At 39.0% G+C, this 21,980-nt stretch overlaps 1 protein-coding gene and 1 long non-coding RNA gene across 2 annotated transcripts in view; one reads left to right on the top strand and one right to left on the bottom strand.

Moving 5' to 3' along the window:
* The window catches only part of LOC136855095 (dystrophin-like), a 134,306-nt gene that overhangs the window by 68,227 nt on the left and 44,099 nt on the right, over nucleotides 1-21,980 (top strand). The window contains exons 5-6 of the mRNA XM_067131927.1: nucleotides 15,425-15,553; nucleotides 16,713-16,827. Coding sequence (XP_066988028.1) covers nucleotides 15,425-15,553; nucleotides 16,713-16,827 — 244 coding nt within the window. The remainder of the gene's footprint in view (nucleotides 1-15,424; nucleotides 15,554-16,712; nucleotides 16,828-21,980) is intronic.
* Nucleotides 1-21,980, bottom strand: part of LOC136855110 (uncharacterized) — a 37,119-nt gene that overhangs the window by 2,361 nt on the left and 12,778 nt on the right. The window lies entirely within an intron of this gene.

Raw genomic sequence — 21,980 nt, 5'->3', positions numbered from 1 at the left:
ATACCGTGTCAGTCCTTAATGCGTTTATGTCTTCCATGCAGAAAATGGGGACAATTTTGCAGTTAGTAGACCGCAGTGATAACATGAGTGTTGTGCCTTGTGTAAGTGTTGTGGAGGAGGTAGCTTCGGCCCATTCACGCTCCCAGGTCTAGGCCCTGTCAGGCTCCCAGGTTCCAGGGAGAAGGCATGCCGAAAGCCGAAAGGAGGTGAGTGGGACCTGCTCCCGAGCAGTTGCCCCTCAAGCAGTCCTGTTGCCGCTTCCCAGGCTGCTGGCCCTCACCACCGTAAAAGGTGAGGAGCGGAGAGTGTCGAGTGGATCCAGTTGGAGTTCCTCCCGCCTAGAGGTTGGCGTTTCGCGACTCTTCTAGACCTTTGAAGAGGTCTCGTCTGCTTTCTCCATTGAAGATTCCTAAGAAGAAGGCTCTTCTGGAGGATCCTTCCCCCTCCTGTAGCTTTTGGGCAGAACCGAGAGGCTTTCTTCGTCGGACTCGTCTCATTCTGTTATCGGGCGGATCCTCCCTGTCAGACGATTACATCTGATAGGCCTGCTCCTTTGGCGCCAGCGACTCCTGTGACTCCTGTTCCTGTGGCGCCTGCTCCAGCATTCGATGGACCTCAACAGCTTGTAATTGACGGAATTAACGCCCGTTTGGACTCGATTTTACAACTTTTGTCTAAAAATCAAGTCTCTTCTTTGGCTCCTCCTCACGATGCCAGCGCGCCCACCACATCGCTCGTTCTATCGCCTCGTAGCGCCGCCGCTTGCGCCTCCGTTGGCGCCACCTTGGCTGCTGTGCCGATTGCGCCTCCTTTGGCGCCTCCCTGTGATACCAGCGGCGCCCGCCGACGACGACTATGTCTGCCGCTCGGTAGCGCCGCCGCTGCGCCTTCATTGACGCCTCCTGTCGTTGTGGTAACGACGGCTCCGCCTTTGGCGCCACCTTCGTTGCTGTATCAACTGCGCCTCCTTGGCGCCCCGATGGCTCCTCAACAGGCTCAATCTCTTTCGGTGACACAGCAAGAATATGTCACTAGCCTTCCAGCCCCTGTGGCTCGTGTAACTCAAGTCTCAGTTCAAGGAGACTTGGATGAAGATGTTGTCCAGCTGGACTTATCCCCAATTTCTGACGAACTCCTCTCGGGCTTAGAGGAGCAGTGTAAGGGAGGAGAAGTCTCGCAACTCTCTTCCTACAAGAAGCTCTTGAAGTTCTTTATTGAGAACTTCCCTGATTCGTTCCGCCTGCGGCTCCTCCGTCTCCTGGGTCCCAGTACAAGAGGGACAAGGCTTCTGTTTCTTCTTCGGACTTTACCAAACTTGTCCTGTCCGTCTCGGCGAAGAAAGGCCTTAAGAAGATGGATGCTTGGCTGGCCGAGAAGAGGGAAATTGGAAAGAACGTCTTCTGTCTTCCCCCTCCTCGTCGTTCCTTCCGTAACCGGAGTTGGTATGAGACTGGGGAAATGTTTTCCCTGGGTGTGGCTGCCTCCGCACAGGGGGACTTCTCCAGTCTCATGGATGCCAGTAGGAGGACCGCACTTAATTCTTAAAGGTCTTCTTTACGCCCTCCGAACTGGATCAAGTTTTCAAGAGCGTATTTCGGACTCTTGAAATTGTGAGCTTCCTGGACTGGGCGATTATGTTTTAGCCAGGAAGATTAAGGATTTTAATCTTCCTTCCAGCTCTTGGATGATGTGGTAGGAGTAGTGGATTGCATGGATAGGGGCATCTGCGACAGTGCAGTAGAACTGGCCTCTTTATTTACGACAGGGGTTCTCAAAAAGAGGCAACTTTGGTGCTCCTTCCTAGCAAAAGGTGTTTCTTCAAGCCAGAAGTCGCTCTCTTGTTTTCTCCTTTAAACAAGGCTCATCTGTTTCGCAAGAGTTAGTTGCTGCAATTTCCCAGGCATTAGCCCAGAAGTCAACCCAGGATCTTTTGTCGCAGTCTGCCAAGAAAGCGAAGAGACCTGTGCTTTCTACCGCTTCTGTCTTGTGCGGTGTTTTGTCCCCAGCTTTCTCGTATGGACAGTATAAAGGAAGACCTCTAAACGTGTTTTGGCAGGGCCAGAGGAAAAGGCAAAGCCACGCCTAGAACCTCGACGGCCCCAGAGAAGAAATGAACCTTTGTCCTCCATTCAGCTGTAGGAGCCAGACTGCAAAGGTTCTGGCAAGAGTGGCAACAGATCTCGGCAGACCCTTGGGCGATCCAAGTTTTAAAAGAAGGATATGCCATCCCCTTCCTTTCCAAACCTCCTTTAGTGGAGGCTCCAGTTTCTTTACAGGCGTACTCGCACAACTCTCATGAAACTAGACGCCCTTCGCTCAGAAGTCCGAGCCATGCTGGAGAAGGAAGCGATAGAACAGCTTCATGCCCCTCTATCTCCAGGTTTCTACAATCGTCTGTTCCTGGTTACGAAAGCATCAGGGGGATGGAGACCCGTCCTGGACGTGAGTGCGTTGAATGTCTTCATTCAGAAGACAAAATTCTCCATGGAGACAACTCAGTCGGTCTTGGCGTCTTTACATCAGGGGGATTGGATGGTTTCGATAGACCTCCAAGACGCTTATTTTCACGTCCCGATACATCCAGCTTCAAGGAAGTTCCTGAGGTTCGTCTTCGAGGGACAGGTTTATCAGTTCCGTTCCCTCTGCTTCGGTCTGTCGACAGCCCCGCAAGTTTTCACAAGGATCCTGTTGTCAGTAGCCAGACATCTTCACCTGGAAGGAATTGAGTTTCCATGTACCTCGACGATTGGCTGCTCAAAGCTGCTTGAGGGAGAGCTGTTTGGAGGACCTATCAAAGACTCTTCAATTAACGAAGTCTCTAGGCCTCATTATCAACGAAGAAGTCTTGCCTTACTCCCAGTCAGCAGATTGTCTATTTGGGAGTGAGTCTGAACTCTCAGACTTTTTCAGGCTTTTCTGTCCAACCAACGGATAGCCTCATGCCTGCAGAAGATAGACGACTTTCTGCAGAGGAAGATTTGTTCCAGCGAACGAATGGATGAGCCTCGTGGGAACCTTAACTTCAGTGGAGAAGTTTGTAAAACTGGGCGCTTAAACCTGAGACCACTGCAGTTTTACCTGCAAGAGAAGTGGCCCAGGAAACAGTTCCCGGACTCCTTCACATTCGCCATTTCGGAAAAGATAAAGGAGTGCCTCCGTTGGTGGAGGTCAGAAGGAAGGCTGTCACAAGGACTTCCTCTTCAGCTTCCGAACCCAGACCTAACTCTTTTTCCGACGCCTCGGACAAGGGCTGGGGAGCGACTATGGGGACAAAAAGAAGTTTCGGGCCAGTGGCAAAGAGAAGAGAGAAACTGGCATATCAATCAAAAAGAACTAAAAAGCGGTTCACTTAGCCCTGTTAGCCTTTCAAAAGAAGTGGAAGGCAAATGCGTCTTGGTCCAGGCGGACAACACGACCGCTCTGGCATACATTCGGAAACAGGGGGCACTCACTCGTGGTCCTAAGAACGAGACCTCGAGGGAGCTTCTAGTTTGGACGGAGGAGATCGGGACCAGACTAGTAACGAGATTTATTCAAGGGGAGAAAAATGTAGCAGCGGACCTTCTCAGCAGAAAGAACCAGGTCCTATCCAACGAGTGGACTTTACATCCCCTAGTTTGCAAGGAGCTTTGGAAGATATGGGGACGCCCGCTCATAGATCTTTTTGCAACCGACAAAACGACTCGGCTGCCCCTTTACTGCTCTCCAGTTCCAGACAACAAAGCGGTTTTCGTGGATGCAATGTTCATGGACTGGTCGGACCTGGACCTGTATGCCTTTCCCCGTTCAAGATCCCACACGGCAGGTAATCTCGAAGTTCTCAAGCCATCAAACGTAAGGATGACTCTGGTGGCTCCATTCTGGCCGTCCAGGAGTGGTTCCCGGACCTTCTAAACCTACTGTCAGACTTTCCGAGACTTCTGCCAGAGAGACCAGATTTACTCAGACAGCCGCACTTTCAGAGGTTCCACCAAAACTTGTCCGCTCTTCATCTTGTCGCCTGCAGACTGTCAGGAGACTCATCAGAAAGAGAGGCTTTTCAAGAGAGGCTTCGGAAGCTATCGCGAAGCCAAGAAGAGAATCCTCCGACAATGTTTACCAGGCGAAGTGGACACAGTTTAGGTCCTGGTGTAAGAAGAGAAGGCGTGTCTTCTTCTTCGGCGTCTATAGCCCAGATGGCCGATTTTCTCTTGTTCCTCCACAGAGAAAAAGCTTGCTGTACCTACCATTAAAGGGTATAGAGCCATGTTAGCTTCGGTCTTTTCGACATAGGGGTCTTGAAGTGTCTTTGAGTCAAGACCTTTCAGATCTGATTCGATCATTTAATACGTCAAAGAGAGACCAGAAGAGACCAGTGGCGTGGAATCTTGGCGTAGTGCTGAGATGGTTCGGTCTCAGTCCTTTGAACCGATGGCGAATATCTCCTTGAAGGATCTCACGAAAAAGACTCTTTTTGGTAGCTCTGGCTCTGGCCAGGAGAGTAAGTGAGCTACATCACGATTGACAAAGAGTAGGCTTTGCTAAGGGGAAGGCAGTATGTATGTCTACTCTTGGTTTCTTAGCCAAGAACGAAGACCCGTCTAGACCTTGGCCAAGAGAGTTTGAAATTAAGGACCTTTCCCAATTGGTCGGTCCCGAAGAACCCGAAAGGTACCTCTGCCCTGTGAGAGCTCTCAAGTTCTACGTTCAGAGAACGAAGAAGCTCAGAGGTCCCAATGACCACCTCTGGTGCTCGGTTAGAGATCCTTGAGGCCTCTCTCTAAGAATGCCCTTTCTTTCTTTTTGAGAAGCCTGATAAAAGAAGCTCATGAGCAGTGTGCTGACTCGGAGATGAGTATTCTTAAGGTAAAAAGATACGAGATTAGAGCGGTTTCGACTTTCTGTAGCCTTTAGCAGAAACTTATCTGTGAAGGACTTGGTTAAGTCCACCTTTTGGAGATGCAAGTCAGTGTTTGCATCGCATTATTTAGTGGACGTGCAAACTGTTTTCAAGAGTGCAGTGCGCTGGGGCCCTTTATTGCGACTGACACGGTGTTGGGGAGGGTGAAAAGGAGTCCGCTCCTTAACTAACATTTTCACCTTGGTGTTGGGGTTGTTGTTTTTGAAGGTTGCCTGGAGATACATGATGTGTTAGTATCTTCCAGTTTTTAATCTTTGGTATTGGTTTTATGGTAATGTTAGGTGATCCCTCGTTTTGTTGTTCGTTGTACTGCGCCTGATCAAGGGCATCAGACTTGTCCGTCTTTTGCAGCCATGTTCTCTCACGGCAGGTACTGTTTTTATTGTGTCCGACACATGGATCCCTTATATCCTCTCGGCACAATATAAAGGCCAGCAGACTACAGAGGCAGTAACCACTGAGTCAGCTACCTTTAAAGGTAAGGAACCTATGCCTAACTTGTTGCAAGTAGATAATTCAAGAATTTTATTAGCTGCCAGGGCCCCACCTCCTCAAGGTGCCAATCAGCTATATGTAACTACCGGGTAAGTTGTATAAGTGAAAATGAAATTTTATGATAAAATAACGTTTCACTTATACTTACCCGTAGTTACATAATCATAACCCTCCCTCCTCCCCTCACCTGGGCAGTTGGGCAAAACTTATGAAGTGTTCTTGGGACGGTTCCCGATACCCGATAGAGGCGGGGGTAGAGGATCACCTTTTGTAACGATAGCGCTAGCGCGAAATTTGAATACTGCCGTGACGTCAAAGACGACAGCTATATGTAACTACGGGTAAGTATAAGTGAAACGTTATTTTATCATAAAAATTTCATTTTTACAATGGAGTAAGCAATTAATACTGATATGGCAATATTTATAATATATTTTTAAATTTCATTTATCTCTTGCAGCAGCTTAATACAATCAGGCAGCGAGAGAGACCAAATTACAATAGACCAGCCTCTTTTCCTCCAACTCTTTATCCCATCTTCTAGTAGAAAAAAGTAACAGAGAATGATAGAAGTATTGTTAGTAACGTTATACTCTTGCGTAAATGTGTACAGCCATAAACAACCGACCAAGAAACTTGTTTTGTTTATCACCGAATCGGATAACAACAGCCCTTTTGCTTGTATTTCAACCACTGTACAGTAATACACAATTACCATAGGTTATAGTAGAAATGACATTAAGTAGAATAGGACTGATATATTTTTACATTATACCCTTATTCGGTATGGATAAAAGATCAGCAAGGAAATATACTGCTAAATTTATGCTTCAAGTTGTAGCTGAGGCTGAGAGAACAATGTTCAAGCTGCTAATGACTCTATATTATCGTGCATCAGCAACATGGATGAAACTCTACTGTAATTAAAATTGGAGAGAAAGTATTCTAATCAAAACTACTGGGCATGAAAGAACAATTACTGCTATTTTTACGCCGGTAAATGATAAATACGTAAAGCTCGTATTATGATGAAGTGAAAATAGCGAACGGAATCTTGATTTTTTTTACACAAAACAAACGACTCCAAATGGCCAACATCGTCCGTTAACGGAAAAATAGCTAAATTAACTTCACAACGAGACGCATATGTTACATTTCGATTTAAAAACACTTCATACAGTATAAAAAAAAATAACCTTGCCCCATATACATAAAGTATCAAGAGATTCATTTATGCTAGCTAGAAGCAAGAAAAGCGCTCTGAACCGAGTTAAATGCGGCGAAATAAACACCTCATAAACGATTTCCAAACCAAAACATTGATTGCTATGATCGCAATTTATAATACAAAAGCAATATAAGAATATATACAATATTATTGGATACAGTTAATAAGGCATAACATTTTAAAAGATCCATGGAAAAGATGCATATTTGTTATGTTGATGTTTGTGTCATACGATATGTGCATATAGAGTACAGTATAATGTAGGCTAAGCTACCGTATATGTATACGATATAGTGTAGGTTAAGCTAATTCTTGTTTGTTATTCAATTTCTCTTTGTATTGAAGTATCATACGTCATTCAGCATGAACCTCCAGAATTAACTATATTAATAATTACTATACTGTGTAAGTGTGTATGTATAGAGTATACTTTATAGTGTAGGCTAGGCTACCATATACGTATATATGTACCGAGTCCCTAGTGTAGGCTAGGCTATATTCAAGATATATTTTTTCCAACAAATGATTTTTTTTTTTTTTTTTTTTTTTTTTTTTTTTTTGAACCTAACCCCATCGTAAGTAGGATAACACCTGTATAAGCATTTTTAGTTTTTTTTGTGTGTTTGAACTATCAAAATAGGCAGTTCTAAGTGTTTTTATAAGGGTTCTAAGTATTCGTGGGTTCTAGCTATTAGCGGGGGATGTGGTACACAATCCAAGCGAATAAGGGGTGTTTACTGTAATAATAATAATATAATTGTAATTACGAAATTCGTATGTGATACGTATTTTAAACAAACAAATATCTGTACCTCGTCTTGTGTGAGAAGCTCGAAGGCAAAAAGTTGTCATACATGTCGATTTAATCAGAAGGGGGAATGTTGCTGATTAGCGGGTCAAAGGTTTCTTATGTAATTCTCTCTCTCTCTCTCTCTCTCTCTCTCTCTCTCTCTCTCTCTCTCTCTCTCTCTTAAGTAGTTAGCGCAACCTATGTACTGCTGTTTCTCTATGTCTTTAACTGTACAGTAAATAATTTTAAACTGATCTAATTTTACCTGTACCATTTACAAACTGTAAATGCACCGTTCTAAAACAGAGACATAGGGCATTTCAGAACAAAGGGAAAGAGACAGAATAAAGAAGTTTTAAAAACGAGGTTGAGAAGACTTCTAAAAATATATCGGTAGGAAGGGGAAAGAGACAGAAATTCCCTTCCAACTCTATTTTTATGTCAACCCTGTTTTCTTTTTTTAAGGGTAATGTATTAAGCTAACTTTTAAATGAAAATACAGGTTGACCATCACTAATCCGGCAATCAGTAGTCCGGAACAATCAGTAATCCGGCACAAATTTCCAGCTAGAGTTATTTCTAATGTTTCGCACTAATTTTCAAATTTTCCGGTCGCTGCGCTAACTTCTCTCGCCGGCCGCTTCGATTTGGTGGCGCTGTGTGCTGCATCGACAAACTGGAGGTGTTTGTAAACATAAAGCATGCTTTTGCTGTTCCATCTTTTACATTTATTATTGTCTTTTGGCCTACGCTAAGGTATATCGTATAGGCTAAATATGCGGTAGTCTAGCCTACATTATACTAACTCTATTCACATATTAACAGCATTATACAAACATCAACATAACGAATGTGCATCTTTTTCATGGATCTTTTAACCCTTAAACGCCGACTGGACATATCATACGTCGACTAAAATTGTCTGTTGGGTGCCGAGTGGACGTACCGTACGTCGACGACAAAAAATTTCAACCTTCGGTCAATTTTGACTCGACCGAAATGGTTGAAAAATGCAATTGTAAGCTAAAACTCTTACATTCTAGTAATATTCAATCATTTACCTTCATTTTGCAACAAATTGGAAGTCTCTAGCACAATATTTTGATTTATGGTGAATTTTTTAAAAAAAACTTTTTCCTTACGTCCGCACGGTAACTTGGCTGAAAATTTCAGAAATTCTTTCGTCATTTTGTTGTAGTTTTGCACCGTTTTATATTAGCCGTTACATAAAGTTTTATATGTGAAAATGTGCGCAATTTCATGGAGAATACAACACAAGATAGCTCATGCTTATAGCTTCTATCAGTTTGGAAATATTTTCACATAAATCACGATAACTGCCAAAATTTCAACCTTCGGTCAACTTTGACTCGACCGAAATGGTAAAAAAACGCAATTGTAAGCTAAAACTCTTACATTCTAGTAATATTCAATCATTTACCTTCATTTTGCAACAAATTGGAAGTCTCTAGCACAATATTTCAATTTATGGTGAATTTTTGAAAAAACTTTTTCCTTACGTCCGCGCCAGAAATTCTTTCGTCACGTTGTAATGTTTGCACCGTTTTATATTAGTCGTTACATAAATTTTTATATATGGAAATGTGCGCAATTTCATGTAGAATACAACAGAAAATAACTCATGGTTGTAGCTTTTATCAGTTTTGAAATATTTTCTTATAAATCACGATAACTGCCAAAATTTCAACCTTCGGTCAACTTTAACTCGACTGAAATGGTAAAAAAATGCAATAATAAGCTAAAATTCTTACATTCTAGTAATATTCAATCATGTACCTTCATTTTTCAACAAACTGGAAGTCTCTAGCACAATATTTCGATTTATGGTGAAATTCTGAAAAAAAAACTTTTACCTTACGTCTGCGCGCAGTAACTCGGCTGAACATCACAGAAATTCTTTCGTCACGTTGTCGTAATGTTTGCATCGTTTTGCATTAGTCGTTACATAAACTATTATATATGAAAATGTGCGCAATTTCATGTATAATACAACAGAAAATAACTCATGGTTGTAGCTTTTATCAGTTTTGAAATATTTTCACATAAATCATGACAACTGCCAAAATTTCCACCTTCGGTCAACTTTAACTCGACCGAAATGGTCGAAAAACGGAATTGTAAGCTAAAACTCTTACATTCTAGTAATATTCAATCATTTACCTTCATTTTGCAATAAATTGGAAGTCTCTAGCACAATATTTCGATTTATGGTGAATTTTTGAAAAAACATTTTCCTTACGTCTGCGTGCGGTAACTCGGCTGAACATCTCAGAAATTCTTTCGTCACGTTGTCGTAATGTTTGCACCGTTTTATATTAGTCGTTACATAAACTTTTATATATGAAAATGTGCACAATTTCATGTACAATACAACAGAAAATAACTCATGGTTGTAGCTTTTATCAGTTTTGAAATATTTTCATATCACGATAAATAGAAAAAATTCGACCTTCGGTCAACATTAACTCGACCGAAATGGTCGAAAACTGCATTTGTAAGCTAAAACACTTACAGTCTAGTAATATTCAATCAATTAGCTTCATTTTTCAACAAATTGGAAGTCTCTAGCACAATATTTCGATTTATGGTGAATTTTTAAAAAAAAACATTTTTTTACATGCATGCGTTATGAATTCATGCATCATTTTGTGATAATATTTTCTCTGTGTTGCTTTGGTCGTTTTACAATTTGTTATATACCAAAATCATTGCAATTTAGTGTACAATACAAAGAAAAAAAAAAAAAACGTTAGCTTTAACCGTTTTGCTCACAGCGCGATTTGTATAAAATTATATATGAAAATTTTTTTTTTGTGCTGTCATATATTTCAATATTTATATATGATAATGATATTTTTTTCATTTCTGATGGTTGCATACTAAACTCCAGGCAATGACAAAGAAAAGGAGACAAAAATGAACTCTTAATCTTAAAAAACTGAGCGTGCTGTGATTTTTTGAAAAAAACTTTTTTTCTGCTTCGGCGCTAACTCCCGAACGCCACCGTCATACGGGAGACGTTTTTGTAAATAGAGGCTCGGCATTAAAGGGTTAAAAAGTTATGCTTTACTACTGCATTGTATCCAATTGCGTATATTCTCATATTGCTTTTGTATTATAAATTGTGATCAATGTTTTGTTTTGGAAACAATAACGCAGTGTTTATTTCGCCGCATTTAACTCAGTTCAGTTCGCTTTTCTTGCTTCTAGTAAGCGCAAATGAATATAGATACTTTAGTTATTTGGGACAAGGATATTTTTCGCCATACGAAGTGTTTTTAAGTCGAAATATAACTTAAATACGTCTCGTGAAATTAATTTAGCTTTTTTTTTGTTAATATATGACGTTCCCAGGAATCGCGGCTGGCCATTTCTGGGGCATGTTTGTTTTGTGAAAAAACAATCAAGATGCCGTTCGCTATTTTCTCTTGATTTCATCATAATACAAGCTTTACGTATTTATTTTTTATCGGTGTGAAAACAGCAGTAATTTGTATTCTTTCATGCCCAGTAGTTTTAAAATACATTCTCTCCAATTTTATTTACGGTTGAGTTTCATCCATGTTTCCGATGCATGATAATTTATAGTCATTAGCAGCTTGAACATTGTTTTCTCAGCTTCAGTTACAACTTGCAGCTTAGAGTTACTGAAGCAGTATATTTCCTTGCCGATCTTTTCTCCAAAGCGAATAAGGGTATAGTGTAAAAAATATATCAGTCCTATTGTACAGTACTTAACGTCATTTGTAACATAACGACAGTAATTGTTTGACCGTCGATGGTTGAAATACAAGCAAAACAGTTGTTATCCGATACGATTAGTAGCAAAACAACAGTTTCCGTTCGGTTGTTTATGGCTGCAAACGCATTTACGCAAGAGTATAACGTTACTGACAATACTTTATCATTCTCTTTTACTTTTTTAACTAGCAGATGGAATAAAGAGATGGAAAAAAATTGTAAGTTGGTCTCTCTCGCTGCCTGCGCCTGCGAAATCTAAAAATATTTCTTAAATATTTTTCGTATCGGGTATTAATTGCTAACCCCATCGTAAACTTGAAATATCGTATTTCAAGCACTACCCATATTTGATAATTGTCTTTTTTTTATTAACCAACTTGTACTGATTTATGGGATATTTTAATTCTAAGATGAGGTGCTTAGCTGCTGGGTTTCGTGTATTCTAGCCTAATAAATGGCTAATCTGGCAAAATGGCTAATCCGGCACCCTCCAGGTCCCAATGACGGCGGATTAGTGATGGTCAACCTGTACAGTAACATTAATTTAATTCAAAAGTTATTTTAATAATTTGGGAGCATGATTAGGTCATATATAGTGTTAAACTTTAGAAATATGCATTTACAGTATTAGCATTTTTAGAGACCGTGCCAAACTTAAACGAAAATTCTCCATGCTCAAGGGGTTCTGGAACCTAACCTTGCGTAAGTTCAGGGTATGAATGTATTGTTAATAATGTAAATGCGTACAGCCATAAACAACCGAACAAGAAACTTGTTTTGCTTATAACCGAATCGGATAACAACAGTAGTTTTGCTTGTATTTCAACCATCGTACGGTAGTAAATAATTACCATAGTTATGTTACAAATGACGTTAAGTAGAATAGGACTGATATATTTTTACATTATACCCTTATTCGCTATGGATAAAAGATCGGCAAGGAACTATACTGCAAGATTTAAGCTGCAAGTTGTAGCTGAAGCTGAGAAAACAATGTTCAAGCTGCTAATGACTATAAATTATCGTGCATCGGCTACGTGATGAAACTCGACTGCAATTAAAATTGGAGAGAGTATTTTAATCAAAACTATTGGGAATGAAAGAGCACATTACTGCTGTTTTTATGCTGATAAACAATAAATACATAAAGATCCTATTATGATGAAATCAAGTGAAAATAGCAAACAGAATCAGTTTTTTTTTTTTTACACAAAACAAACATGCCCCCAAATGGCCAACGTCATCAATTAAAAAAAATAGCTAAATTAATTTCACAATGAGATGTCTTTAAGTTATATTTCGACTTGAAAACAGTTCGTATAACAAAAAATAACCTTGCCCCATGTAAATAAAGTATCTAGAGATTTATTTACGCTAACTAGAAGCAAGAAAAGCACTCTGAACTGAGTTAAATACGACGAAATAAACTTACCTCGTAATTGATTTCCAAACCAAAACATTGATTGGTATGATTGCAACTTATAATACAAAAGCAGTATAAGAATATATACAACATTATTGGATACAGTGAAGTACAGTAAAGCATAACATTTTAAAGATCCATGGAAAAGATGCGTATTCATTATGTTGATATTTGTATAATATGATATTAATATGTGAATATAGAGTACAGTATAATGTAGGCTAGACTACCGTATATGTATACGATACAGTGTAGTCTAAGTTAATTCTTGTTTGTTTTTCAACTTCTCTTTATATTAACCCTTAAACGCCTACTGGACGTATCATATGTCGACTAAAATTGTCTGTTGGGTGCCGAGTGGACGTACCATACGTCGACTACAAAAAATTTCAACTTTCGGTCAACTTTGACTCGACCGAAATGGTCGAAAAACGCAATTGTAAGCTATAACTCTTACATTCTAGTAATATTCAATCATTTACCTTCATTTTGCAACAAATTGGAAGTCTCTAGCACAATATTTCAATTTATGGTGAATTTTTGAAAAAAACTTTTCCTTATGCCCGCGCGGTAACGGCCGAAAATTTCAGAAATTCTTTCATCATTTTGTCGTAAGTTTTGCACTGTTTTATATTAGCCGTTACATAAAGTTTTATATATGAAAATGTGCGCAATTTCATGTAAAATACAGCAAATTACAACCCATGGTTGTAGCTTTTATCAGTTTGGAAATATTTTCATATAAACCACGATAACTGCCAAAATTTCAACCTTCGGTCAACTTTGACTTGACCGAAATGGTAAAAAAATGCAACTGTAAGCTAAAGCTCTTACATTCTAGTAATATTCAATCATTTACCTTCATTTTGCAACAAATTGGAAGTCTCTAGCACAATATTTCGATTTATGGTAAATTTTTTGAAAAAAAAAAAAACTTTTTCCTTACGTCCGCGCCAGAAATTCTTTTGTCACATTGTCGTAATGTTTGCACCGTTTTATATTAGTTGTTACATAAAGTTTTATATATAGAAATGTGAGCAATTTCATGTAGAATACAACAGAAAATAACTCATGGTTGTAGCTTTTATCAGTTTTGAAATATTTTCATATAAATCATGATAACTGCCAAAATTTCAACCTTCGGTCAAATTTAACTTGACCAAAATGGTAAAAAAAAACAATTATAAGCTAAAACTCTTACATTCTAGTAATATTCAATCATGTACCTTCATTTTGCAACAAACGGGAAGTCTCTAGCACAATATTTTGATTTATGGTGAATTTCTAAAAAAAACTTTTTCCTTACATCTGCGCGCAGTAACTTCGGCCGAACATCTCAGAAATTCTTTCGTCACATTGTCGTAATGTTTGCATCATTTTACATTAGTCGTTACATAAACCTTTATATATGAAAATGTGCGCAATTTCATGTAGAATACAACAGAAAATAACTCATGGTTGTAGCTTTTATCAGTTTTGAAATATTTTCACATAAATCACGATAACTGCCAAAATTTCAACCTTCGGTCAACTTTAACTCGACCGAAATGGTCGAAAAACGGAATTGTAAGCTAAAACTCTTACATTCTAGTAATATTCAATCATTTACCTTCATTTTGCAATAAATTGGAAGTCTCTAGCACAATATTTCGATTTATGGTGAATTTTTGAAAAAAACATTTTCCTTACGTCCGTGCGGTAACTCTGCCGAACATCTCAGAAATTCTTTCGTCACGTTGTCGTAATGTTTGCACCGTTTTATATTAGTCGTTACATAAACTTTTATATATGAAAATGTGCACAATTTCATGTACAATACAACAGAAAATAACTCATGGTTGTAGCTTTTATCAGTTTTGAAATATTTTCATATAAATCACGATAAATAGAAAAAATTTGACTTTCGGTCATCTTTAACTCGACCGAAATGGTCAAAAACTGCAATTGTAAGCTATAACACTTACAGTCTAGTAATATTCAATCAATTAGCTTCATTTTTCAACAAATTGGAAGTCTCTAGCACAATATTTCGATTTATGGTGAATTAAAAAAAAAAAAACATTTTTTCACGTGCGAGCGTTACGAATTCATGCATCATTTTGTGATAATATTTTCTCTGTGTTGCTTTGATCATTTTACAATTTGTTATATACCAAAATCATCGCAATTTATTGTACAATACAAAGAAAAAAAAATAACCCGTTAGCTTTAACCGTTTTGCTCAGCGCGATTTGTATAAAATTTTATATGAAAAAATTTTTTTGCGCTGTCATATATTTCAATATTTATATATGATAATGATATTTTTTTTCATTTCTGATGGTTGCATACTAAACTTCAGGCAATGACAAAAAAGGAGCCAAAAATGAAGTCTTAATCTTAAAAACTAAGCATGCTGTGATTTTTTGAAAAAAACTTTTTTTCCGCTTCGGCGCTAACTCCCGAATGCCGCCGGCATACGGGAGACGTTTTTGTAAATAGAGGCTCAGCGTTTAAGGGTTAAAGGGTTACAGGGTATTTGGCAGTTATAAGCCAGTTTTTAGCATTTTTAGAGGGGATTTTTGCATTTCCTCAGGTTTTGCATTTCCGTAATAAGTTCTGGAACCTATTTTGCTTAAAAATGGGGAGCACTGTAGTTGTAAAATTATAATTAAATAATGTATATGTAATTCCAAGGTTAACATAAATCCTAATTTTACTTTTTAGTTGAATTGTTTGGATCATTCTGTTTATTATTGGATATCTATGGGTTTATGTTTAAGGACACTCTTTGTATAAAGGTATCTCTAGATTTTTACATAGCCTATGTGATTTTTATCCCATCAGGAAACGAACTGGAATGGTGCAGGTGTTGGGATGTAAGGTTCTAATGGTGGTGCTGTGTGGAGGCAGACTTCAGGAAAAATATCGTTATCTCTTCTCACAGATTGCAGATCATAATAACTGTTGCACCAGGTACAGTAAATGTTCTTTTTCCAATTTTTACGATCTTAGATGCATATTATTTACAAAAAAAAGATTTTGGAAAAGTATATTATTTTTAACTAAAAATCAGTGTTTTCTATAATAAACTCATTACTTTAAAATGGCCTATTTCATACACTGTATGAAATCCTGCACTTATTCAAATGTATGAGAAAAAATGACTTTGTGGCCCAGATAGCTTGATCCATGTGCATAAGGTCCCTTAGGGTTCCTGGCAGTTAACTGAGTTTCTCTTGTGTTTGATGTAATCCAGCTGTAACAGGCCTGTGGTATGGGAAAAAGGGCACGTCTGTAGAAAATTACATATGATTCATCACTAAAACTGAGCTGTTGACAATGACTTGGTGATAAGGACCTAGAGATGAAGTTTCCAGTAAAAGAGGCATAAAGGAACTCAAGTTCCAAAAGGATCATGGACCAAGGGCTAGGCTGGAACCATGTTAGAAAATTGGAGGAATGTAACCATGGTGATTAGAGGTTCTTTGCATTGTCCCTTTGGCCCATAGCCGCAACCCCTTTCATTCCTTTTACTGTACTTCCACTCATATTCTCTGTCTTCCATCTTACTTTCCACCCTCTCTAACAATTGTTTCTTTGTGCAACTGTGAGGTTTTCCTCCAGTTACACTTTTAAAACCTTTACTCTCAGTTTTCCTTTCAGCGCTGAACACCTCAACTTAATAGGCAGTCTGGATATAGGCCTCCCAGTAATAATAAATTCTAGTAAATAACAAAGACCAGTGAGAAAAACTAATAACTTATGTAAATACAATATTTATATCCATATATTTTATCAAGGTGCATTTGTGTTAGATGGTCACATATAGAATTTGCATACTGTAACTTTTATTATTTTTTAGAATGAAGAAATAAGCAGATGGTTGTAGGTCAAACTTAATTGGCTAATGTAGTAGAACTTGTTCCCCCTAGATTTTTAAGCCTGATTATTTCCAGAGAAATTTCCTCTTGAATTAGGATGTGCATTATATCAGTCTGTGTTGTGCACCATGAAATATACAAAGTTTAAAGAAAAGGTTTATCTCAATAAAATATAAAAGATATAATATTTAGGTTTGTTCTTGAAATGCATTGTAAGATGTATAATTTAATCTATGTGCTTATTTTTATAGGAGGAGATTAGCAGCATTGTTAAGGGACTTGGCACGCATTCCAGAATTGCTTTCTGAACAACCATCATTTGGTGTGTCATTTGTACCTGCAGCAGTTGAAAGTTGTTTCAAAGAGGTAAACCCTTACTACTGCAATTTATAGAATAAGATGATGAAGAAAGCATTGCAAATATAATATGCATCCCGTTCCTCCAAGAATGGTAGTCACTCTTTCTGTAGTTTTTTATGTATAAAGCAGAAAAGGTTGTGAAAGCATAAGGTTGAAGATTAAGTGCTCGTAAAACTTAAAAGTGCACCACAGTATCTTGTCCTAAGTCCAGGTGTACATATATAAATGTTCCACTCAATTACCTGAGCTTCTTTTGCATGATGTAATTGATTAATGTATATGATATATCATGGTGTATTTATTTTTATTTTTATATAAGTAACTTACCAAGTAATTACATAGCTAACAGTTTCTATTAACCGGCAGCTAAAATTTTAAATCCACGGTAGCTATTCTTTCGTTTAATTTACGATGTAGGTAACTGACCCTGCCCACTTTCGGGAAAAGAAGGAACAACTGAGCAGAGGTCTTCAATGTGTTTCTGCCAGCTTACCACGACGGTGGTGAGCAGCAGCTGGTTTTGAAATCCTCGGACTTTACTATATACAGTAAACCCCCCGTATTCGCGTTCTCATGGTTCGCGGACTCACGCATTCGCGGGTTTCTCTGTGGAACATATCTAGCCATCATTCGTGGAAAATTCGCCCATTCGCGGTATTTTTCACTGAGAAATATTCACTAATTACTGTATTTTTATATAATTTTCATGAATAAATGCAATTTTTGTGATAAAACTATTAAAATACTCAAGTATAAGCATTTTTACAGGGTTTTTCTTGGTTTAAGCTATCAAAATGGGCAGTTCTAAGTGTTTTTAGAGGGGTTTTAAGCATTTGCAGATTTGACCTATTCGGGGGGGGGACGCATCCCCTGCGAATATGGGGCATTCACTGTATGGTTTTTGATTGTTTGGTGAAGTATTTTGCTTTTGGTAGCCTCTCAGCAATTTAGATATTTAGGTTTTCTTGTAATAACCTGATTGTGACTAATATGCAATTGGACTTTTTTGACTGTTCGACTTGTATCTAGTGTCCGACACAAGTCCCGAGTAGTATTCGTGCAGTGAAGGCTGCAACACGAGAATTACATCAGCGAAGTATGATCCCAGGGTCAAGTATGTTCAGTTTATTTGTCTTGTGTTGAATATAGTGAATGGGGCAGTAAAAAATGGAAGACATTGAATTCTCATGTGACTAAGTTGGAGAAGGATAGAAAGAGAAAAGCGGCAGTTAGGAAGGACAAAAGTTTAGCTAGTCAGGATTCAGCTAAATCTTCTGTTGATTACCAGTTCTACCTCTTTCAGATTTGTCTCCTATTACTAGTCCTGCTTCTATTCCACCTGTTCCTTTACCCAGCTCCCCTACTCCCGAACTCAGTGCCATTGCCATCCTTGAACTTAAATTTTGATCATCAATTTTATATGTTGGTGGATACTGTTTTCCACATTAGTGCGTCTGTTCGTTCCTTTATGGAAAATAAGAAGAAACAAGCAAAAGTGCAGTGTTGGTGGAGGAGCTGGCTACTCGGCCTGCCGATTTTCCTAGGCAAAGGTCACTGGCATACTTCCCCGCACCAGGGAGAAGCTATACCGGAAGCCCAAGGGAGGTTGGTGGAGTCTGCCTCCAGGTAGTTGGCCCCTCAGTCGCGCCTGGTGCCAGTTCCCAGGTTGTGTCATATAGTCAGAGGGAAGGTGTCTTCCAAGGTGTACATAACCTTTCCTCCAGTTTGGATGCTTCCTGCCCTGAACAGAGGCGCAAGTGGCGTAGCAGTGATAAATCAAGAGTAAGCATTCTTTTACATCAGTACACGTCTCAATGGATGAACCTCCATTGGCCCTCAATCGGCCAGTAGTCGACGAGTGCTTATTGGTGCCAAAGCGCACAGTGTCTGCCAGTAGTGCAGTCACTTTCGAGCGTTCTCTTACGCCCAAGTTCTCTTCAAGTAACAAGCGCCCAGTTGCTCCCGAACTGCAAGTGTTTTCAGAGCGCCCAGTTGCTCCCAAGCAGCCAGTAACATGCGAGCGCTTAGCAGCTGCCAAGCTCCCAGTTGCGCCCGCTGGTACAGATTCGTTTATAGACGACACCTTCACATGTGGATCTGTCGTTTGCGCCTATACAGCGATGCCTAGATGATATTCTAGGCATTTTGAAGAAACCTTCGAACCCTTCTTCGTCTAAGGACTTGTCTTTTTTGCGCATACTGTATCTGCGATGGGTTAGGAAGATGACAAAGATGAGGCAGTGGAATTCGCTCCTTCAGCTTATGCATCATTGCTTAATTTTCTGCTTCAAAGTTTCCCTTCTTTTTTCTCCAGCTGCACCCATTTCTCCTGCGTCCACCTTTCAAATCAGTAATGTCACTATTGAATCTTCAGGACTGCCTAATATGGTACTTTCGACTTCGGCCAGGAGAGCAGTTAATGAGGTCAAGACCTGGCTCGCTGATAAGAGGGAACAAGGAAAATACAATTTTAGTTACCCTCCTTCCCATCTTCTGAAGAGGAGATATTCATATTGTGCGACCAGAGAAGCTCCTTCCTTGGGGGCGGCTGCCTCCTCGCAAGGGGACTTCTTGGGCCTCATTGATTCGGTCCGTAGGTCAGCCTTTTCTGTGGCCAAAGTTGTTCTCTTCTTGTGAGATAGATCACATGATGAAGAACCTTTTCAAAGTATTTGAGATCATAAGCTTTTTGGACTGGTCAATAGGCGCCCTCGCACGTAAAGTACAGGAATACAATGCTGTGCCTGCAGAGCTTTCTTCATATATCTTCGGAGTTCTTTCATGTATGGATTAAGGAATAAGGGATGGAGCACAGGAGTTGGCTTCACTGTTTGCCATGGGAGTGTTGAAGAAGAGATAGTTTTGGTGTTCATACACCTCTAAAGGAGTAACTTTGATTCAGAGGTCAGCACTTCTTTTTTCTCCCCTGTCGAGGGACAGTTTGTTCCCCCCTTCAGTGGTCAACGAAATTTCTGCTTTGCAGAAGAAAGCTACACATGATATCCTAGCGAAGTCATCAAGGCTCCCTAAAGAAACTCCTTGGGGGTTTTAAGCGGTCTTCTCCTCGAGAGCATGACCGACCGTACGATTCCAGTCTCGCACGATTAAGCAGGCCTTTTCTAAACCTTCCGCAAGAAAGTGAATTGAGTGTCCTCCTTACTCCAGTAGGTGCCAGGCTCTTTCAATTTTGGGAGAAATGGAGCAAGAGAGGGGCAGAGCAGTGGGTTGTGGAAGTGTTAAGGAACTGCTACATGAACCCCTTCCTAGAAAGACCTCCCTTTGTCAATACCCGATTGCCTCAACTGCCCACATCCCAGAGTTCGAGGAGATTTTCAGCCCTTGCAAAAGAAGTATCATCTCTCCTCGAGAAGAAGCCGATAGAGGTAGTTCTGAACGTAAACTCAGAAGGGTTCTACAATTGGCTTTTTGTGGTCCCGAAGGCCTCAGGAGGATGGAGGCTGGTTCTGGATGTAAGTACCTTAACCCATTCATGCCCAAATGGTGTAGTGGTACATAAAATTACCCTACTCCCCTTCCTACCCGACTGACGTACCGCTACATAAAATTTACCGAAACTTTTCGTACGTGTGTTAGGAGTAAATTTTTTTTTTTTTATTCGGACAGTTAGTGGTCTCCATAGGCTACAGCATACCTTGGACCATGTAACTCAGGCATCAATACGCCAGCCAAGCAGTTCCTGTACTGCACATGCGCAAATCCCTGGCATAGTAAATTCCTCACAATGAAATCAGCTGATCCTACCCACGCTTCTCTCTCGTATCTTACATTTTTTATAAAATGTGGGATTACATTATTGGAAACACTCTGTTTCATACCCTCTTTTTCTAAAAATTTTTTAGTTCCTGTACTGAGCATGCACAAATCCCTGGCATAGTAAAATTCTCACAATGAAAGCACCTGATCCTATCCACGCTTCTCTTTCGTATCTTACATTTTTTTTTTAATTTTTTATAAAATGTGGGATTTGTATGTGGGATTACATTATTGGAAACACTCCGTTTCAGACCCTCTTTTTCTATAATTTTTTTCACCAACTGTACTTATTTGTTTTTCATTCTTTTATATGTTGATATTTAGAGAATTTTGTGGGCTTTTTCATAAAAAATAATTAATTCGCCTCACTGTTATAGTTTTTGAGCTACGAACGATAATGTTGACAACAGTAACTTTTTTTGTTTTGATCAACTTATAACGTCAAAATGAAACTGTTGCCTTTACCAAAACCATTTTTCGTGACCGTCACTGTATTCCTCAACCATTGCTCTACATTTTCGTATATTTACAAAGTAATTCCTTTGAAAAATAACCAAGATAGAGCTCTTAAAAAAAATAACTAGCGCTAATTCTTACTGTATGCCGGGCATTGCGCTCTGTTTCTTACCCTCTTTTCTATCAATTTTTTCACCAACTGTACTTATTCGATTTTCATTATTTTATATATCGACATTTAGAGAATTTTGTTGGCTTTCTCATGAAAAATAATTCATTCGCCTAACTCTTATAGTTTTTGAGCTACGAATTATAATGTTGACAACGGTAACATTTTTTTTTTGTTTCGATCAACTTATAACTTCAAAATGGAACTGTTGCTGTTACCAAAACCGTTTTCCTTGACTCTCATTGTATTCCTCAACCTTTCCTCTAAATTTTTGAATATTTACAAAGCAATTCCTATGAAAAATAACTGAGGTAGAGCTCTTAAAAAAAATAACTTTTTAGCGCTAATTCTCACTGTACAACGGGCAGGGCGCTCTGTTTCTTACTCTCTTTTCTATCAGTTTTTTTACTAACTGTACTTATTTGTTTTTTGTTATTTTATATATCGATATTTGGAGAATTTTGTTGGCTTTCTCATAAAAAAAAATTAATTTGCCCGACTTTCATAGTTTTTGGGCTACGAACGAAAATGTAAAAATAAGTAGTTTTTTTTTTTTTTAATAAATTTTTTTTGTATTTAGAGGGCTGGAACTCTTATTCTGACTATTCCACCATAAAATATAAGCATTGAGAAAAAAAGGACAGCAAAATGAACGTTGTTGGCATAAAATGTCTATTTTTGCTGAATTTTTGAAATTATTTTTTCGCACTGTCGAGCGCTCCCAGACACCTCGGATCTCTGGTAGGCATGGCGCTCAAAC

The sequence above is a fragment of the Macrobrachium rosenbergii genome, chromosome 3, assembly GCF_040412425.1.
Source record: "Macrobrachium rosenbergii isolate ZJJX-2024 chromosome 3, ASM4041242v1, whole genome shotgun sequence".
NCBI classification, from domain to species: domain Eukaryota; kingdom Metazoa; phylum Arthropoda; class Malacostraca; order Decapoda; family Palaemonidae; genus Macrobrachium; species Macrobrachium rosenbergii.
The sequence above is the reverse complement of the archived record's forward strand: the minus strand, read 5'-3'. Positions and strand labels throughout refer to the sequence as shown.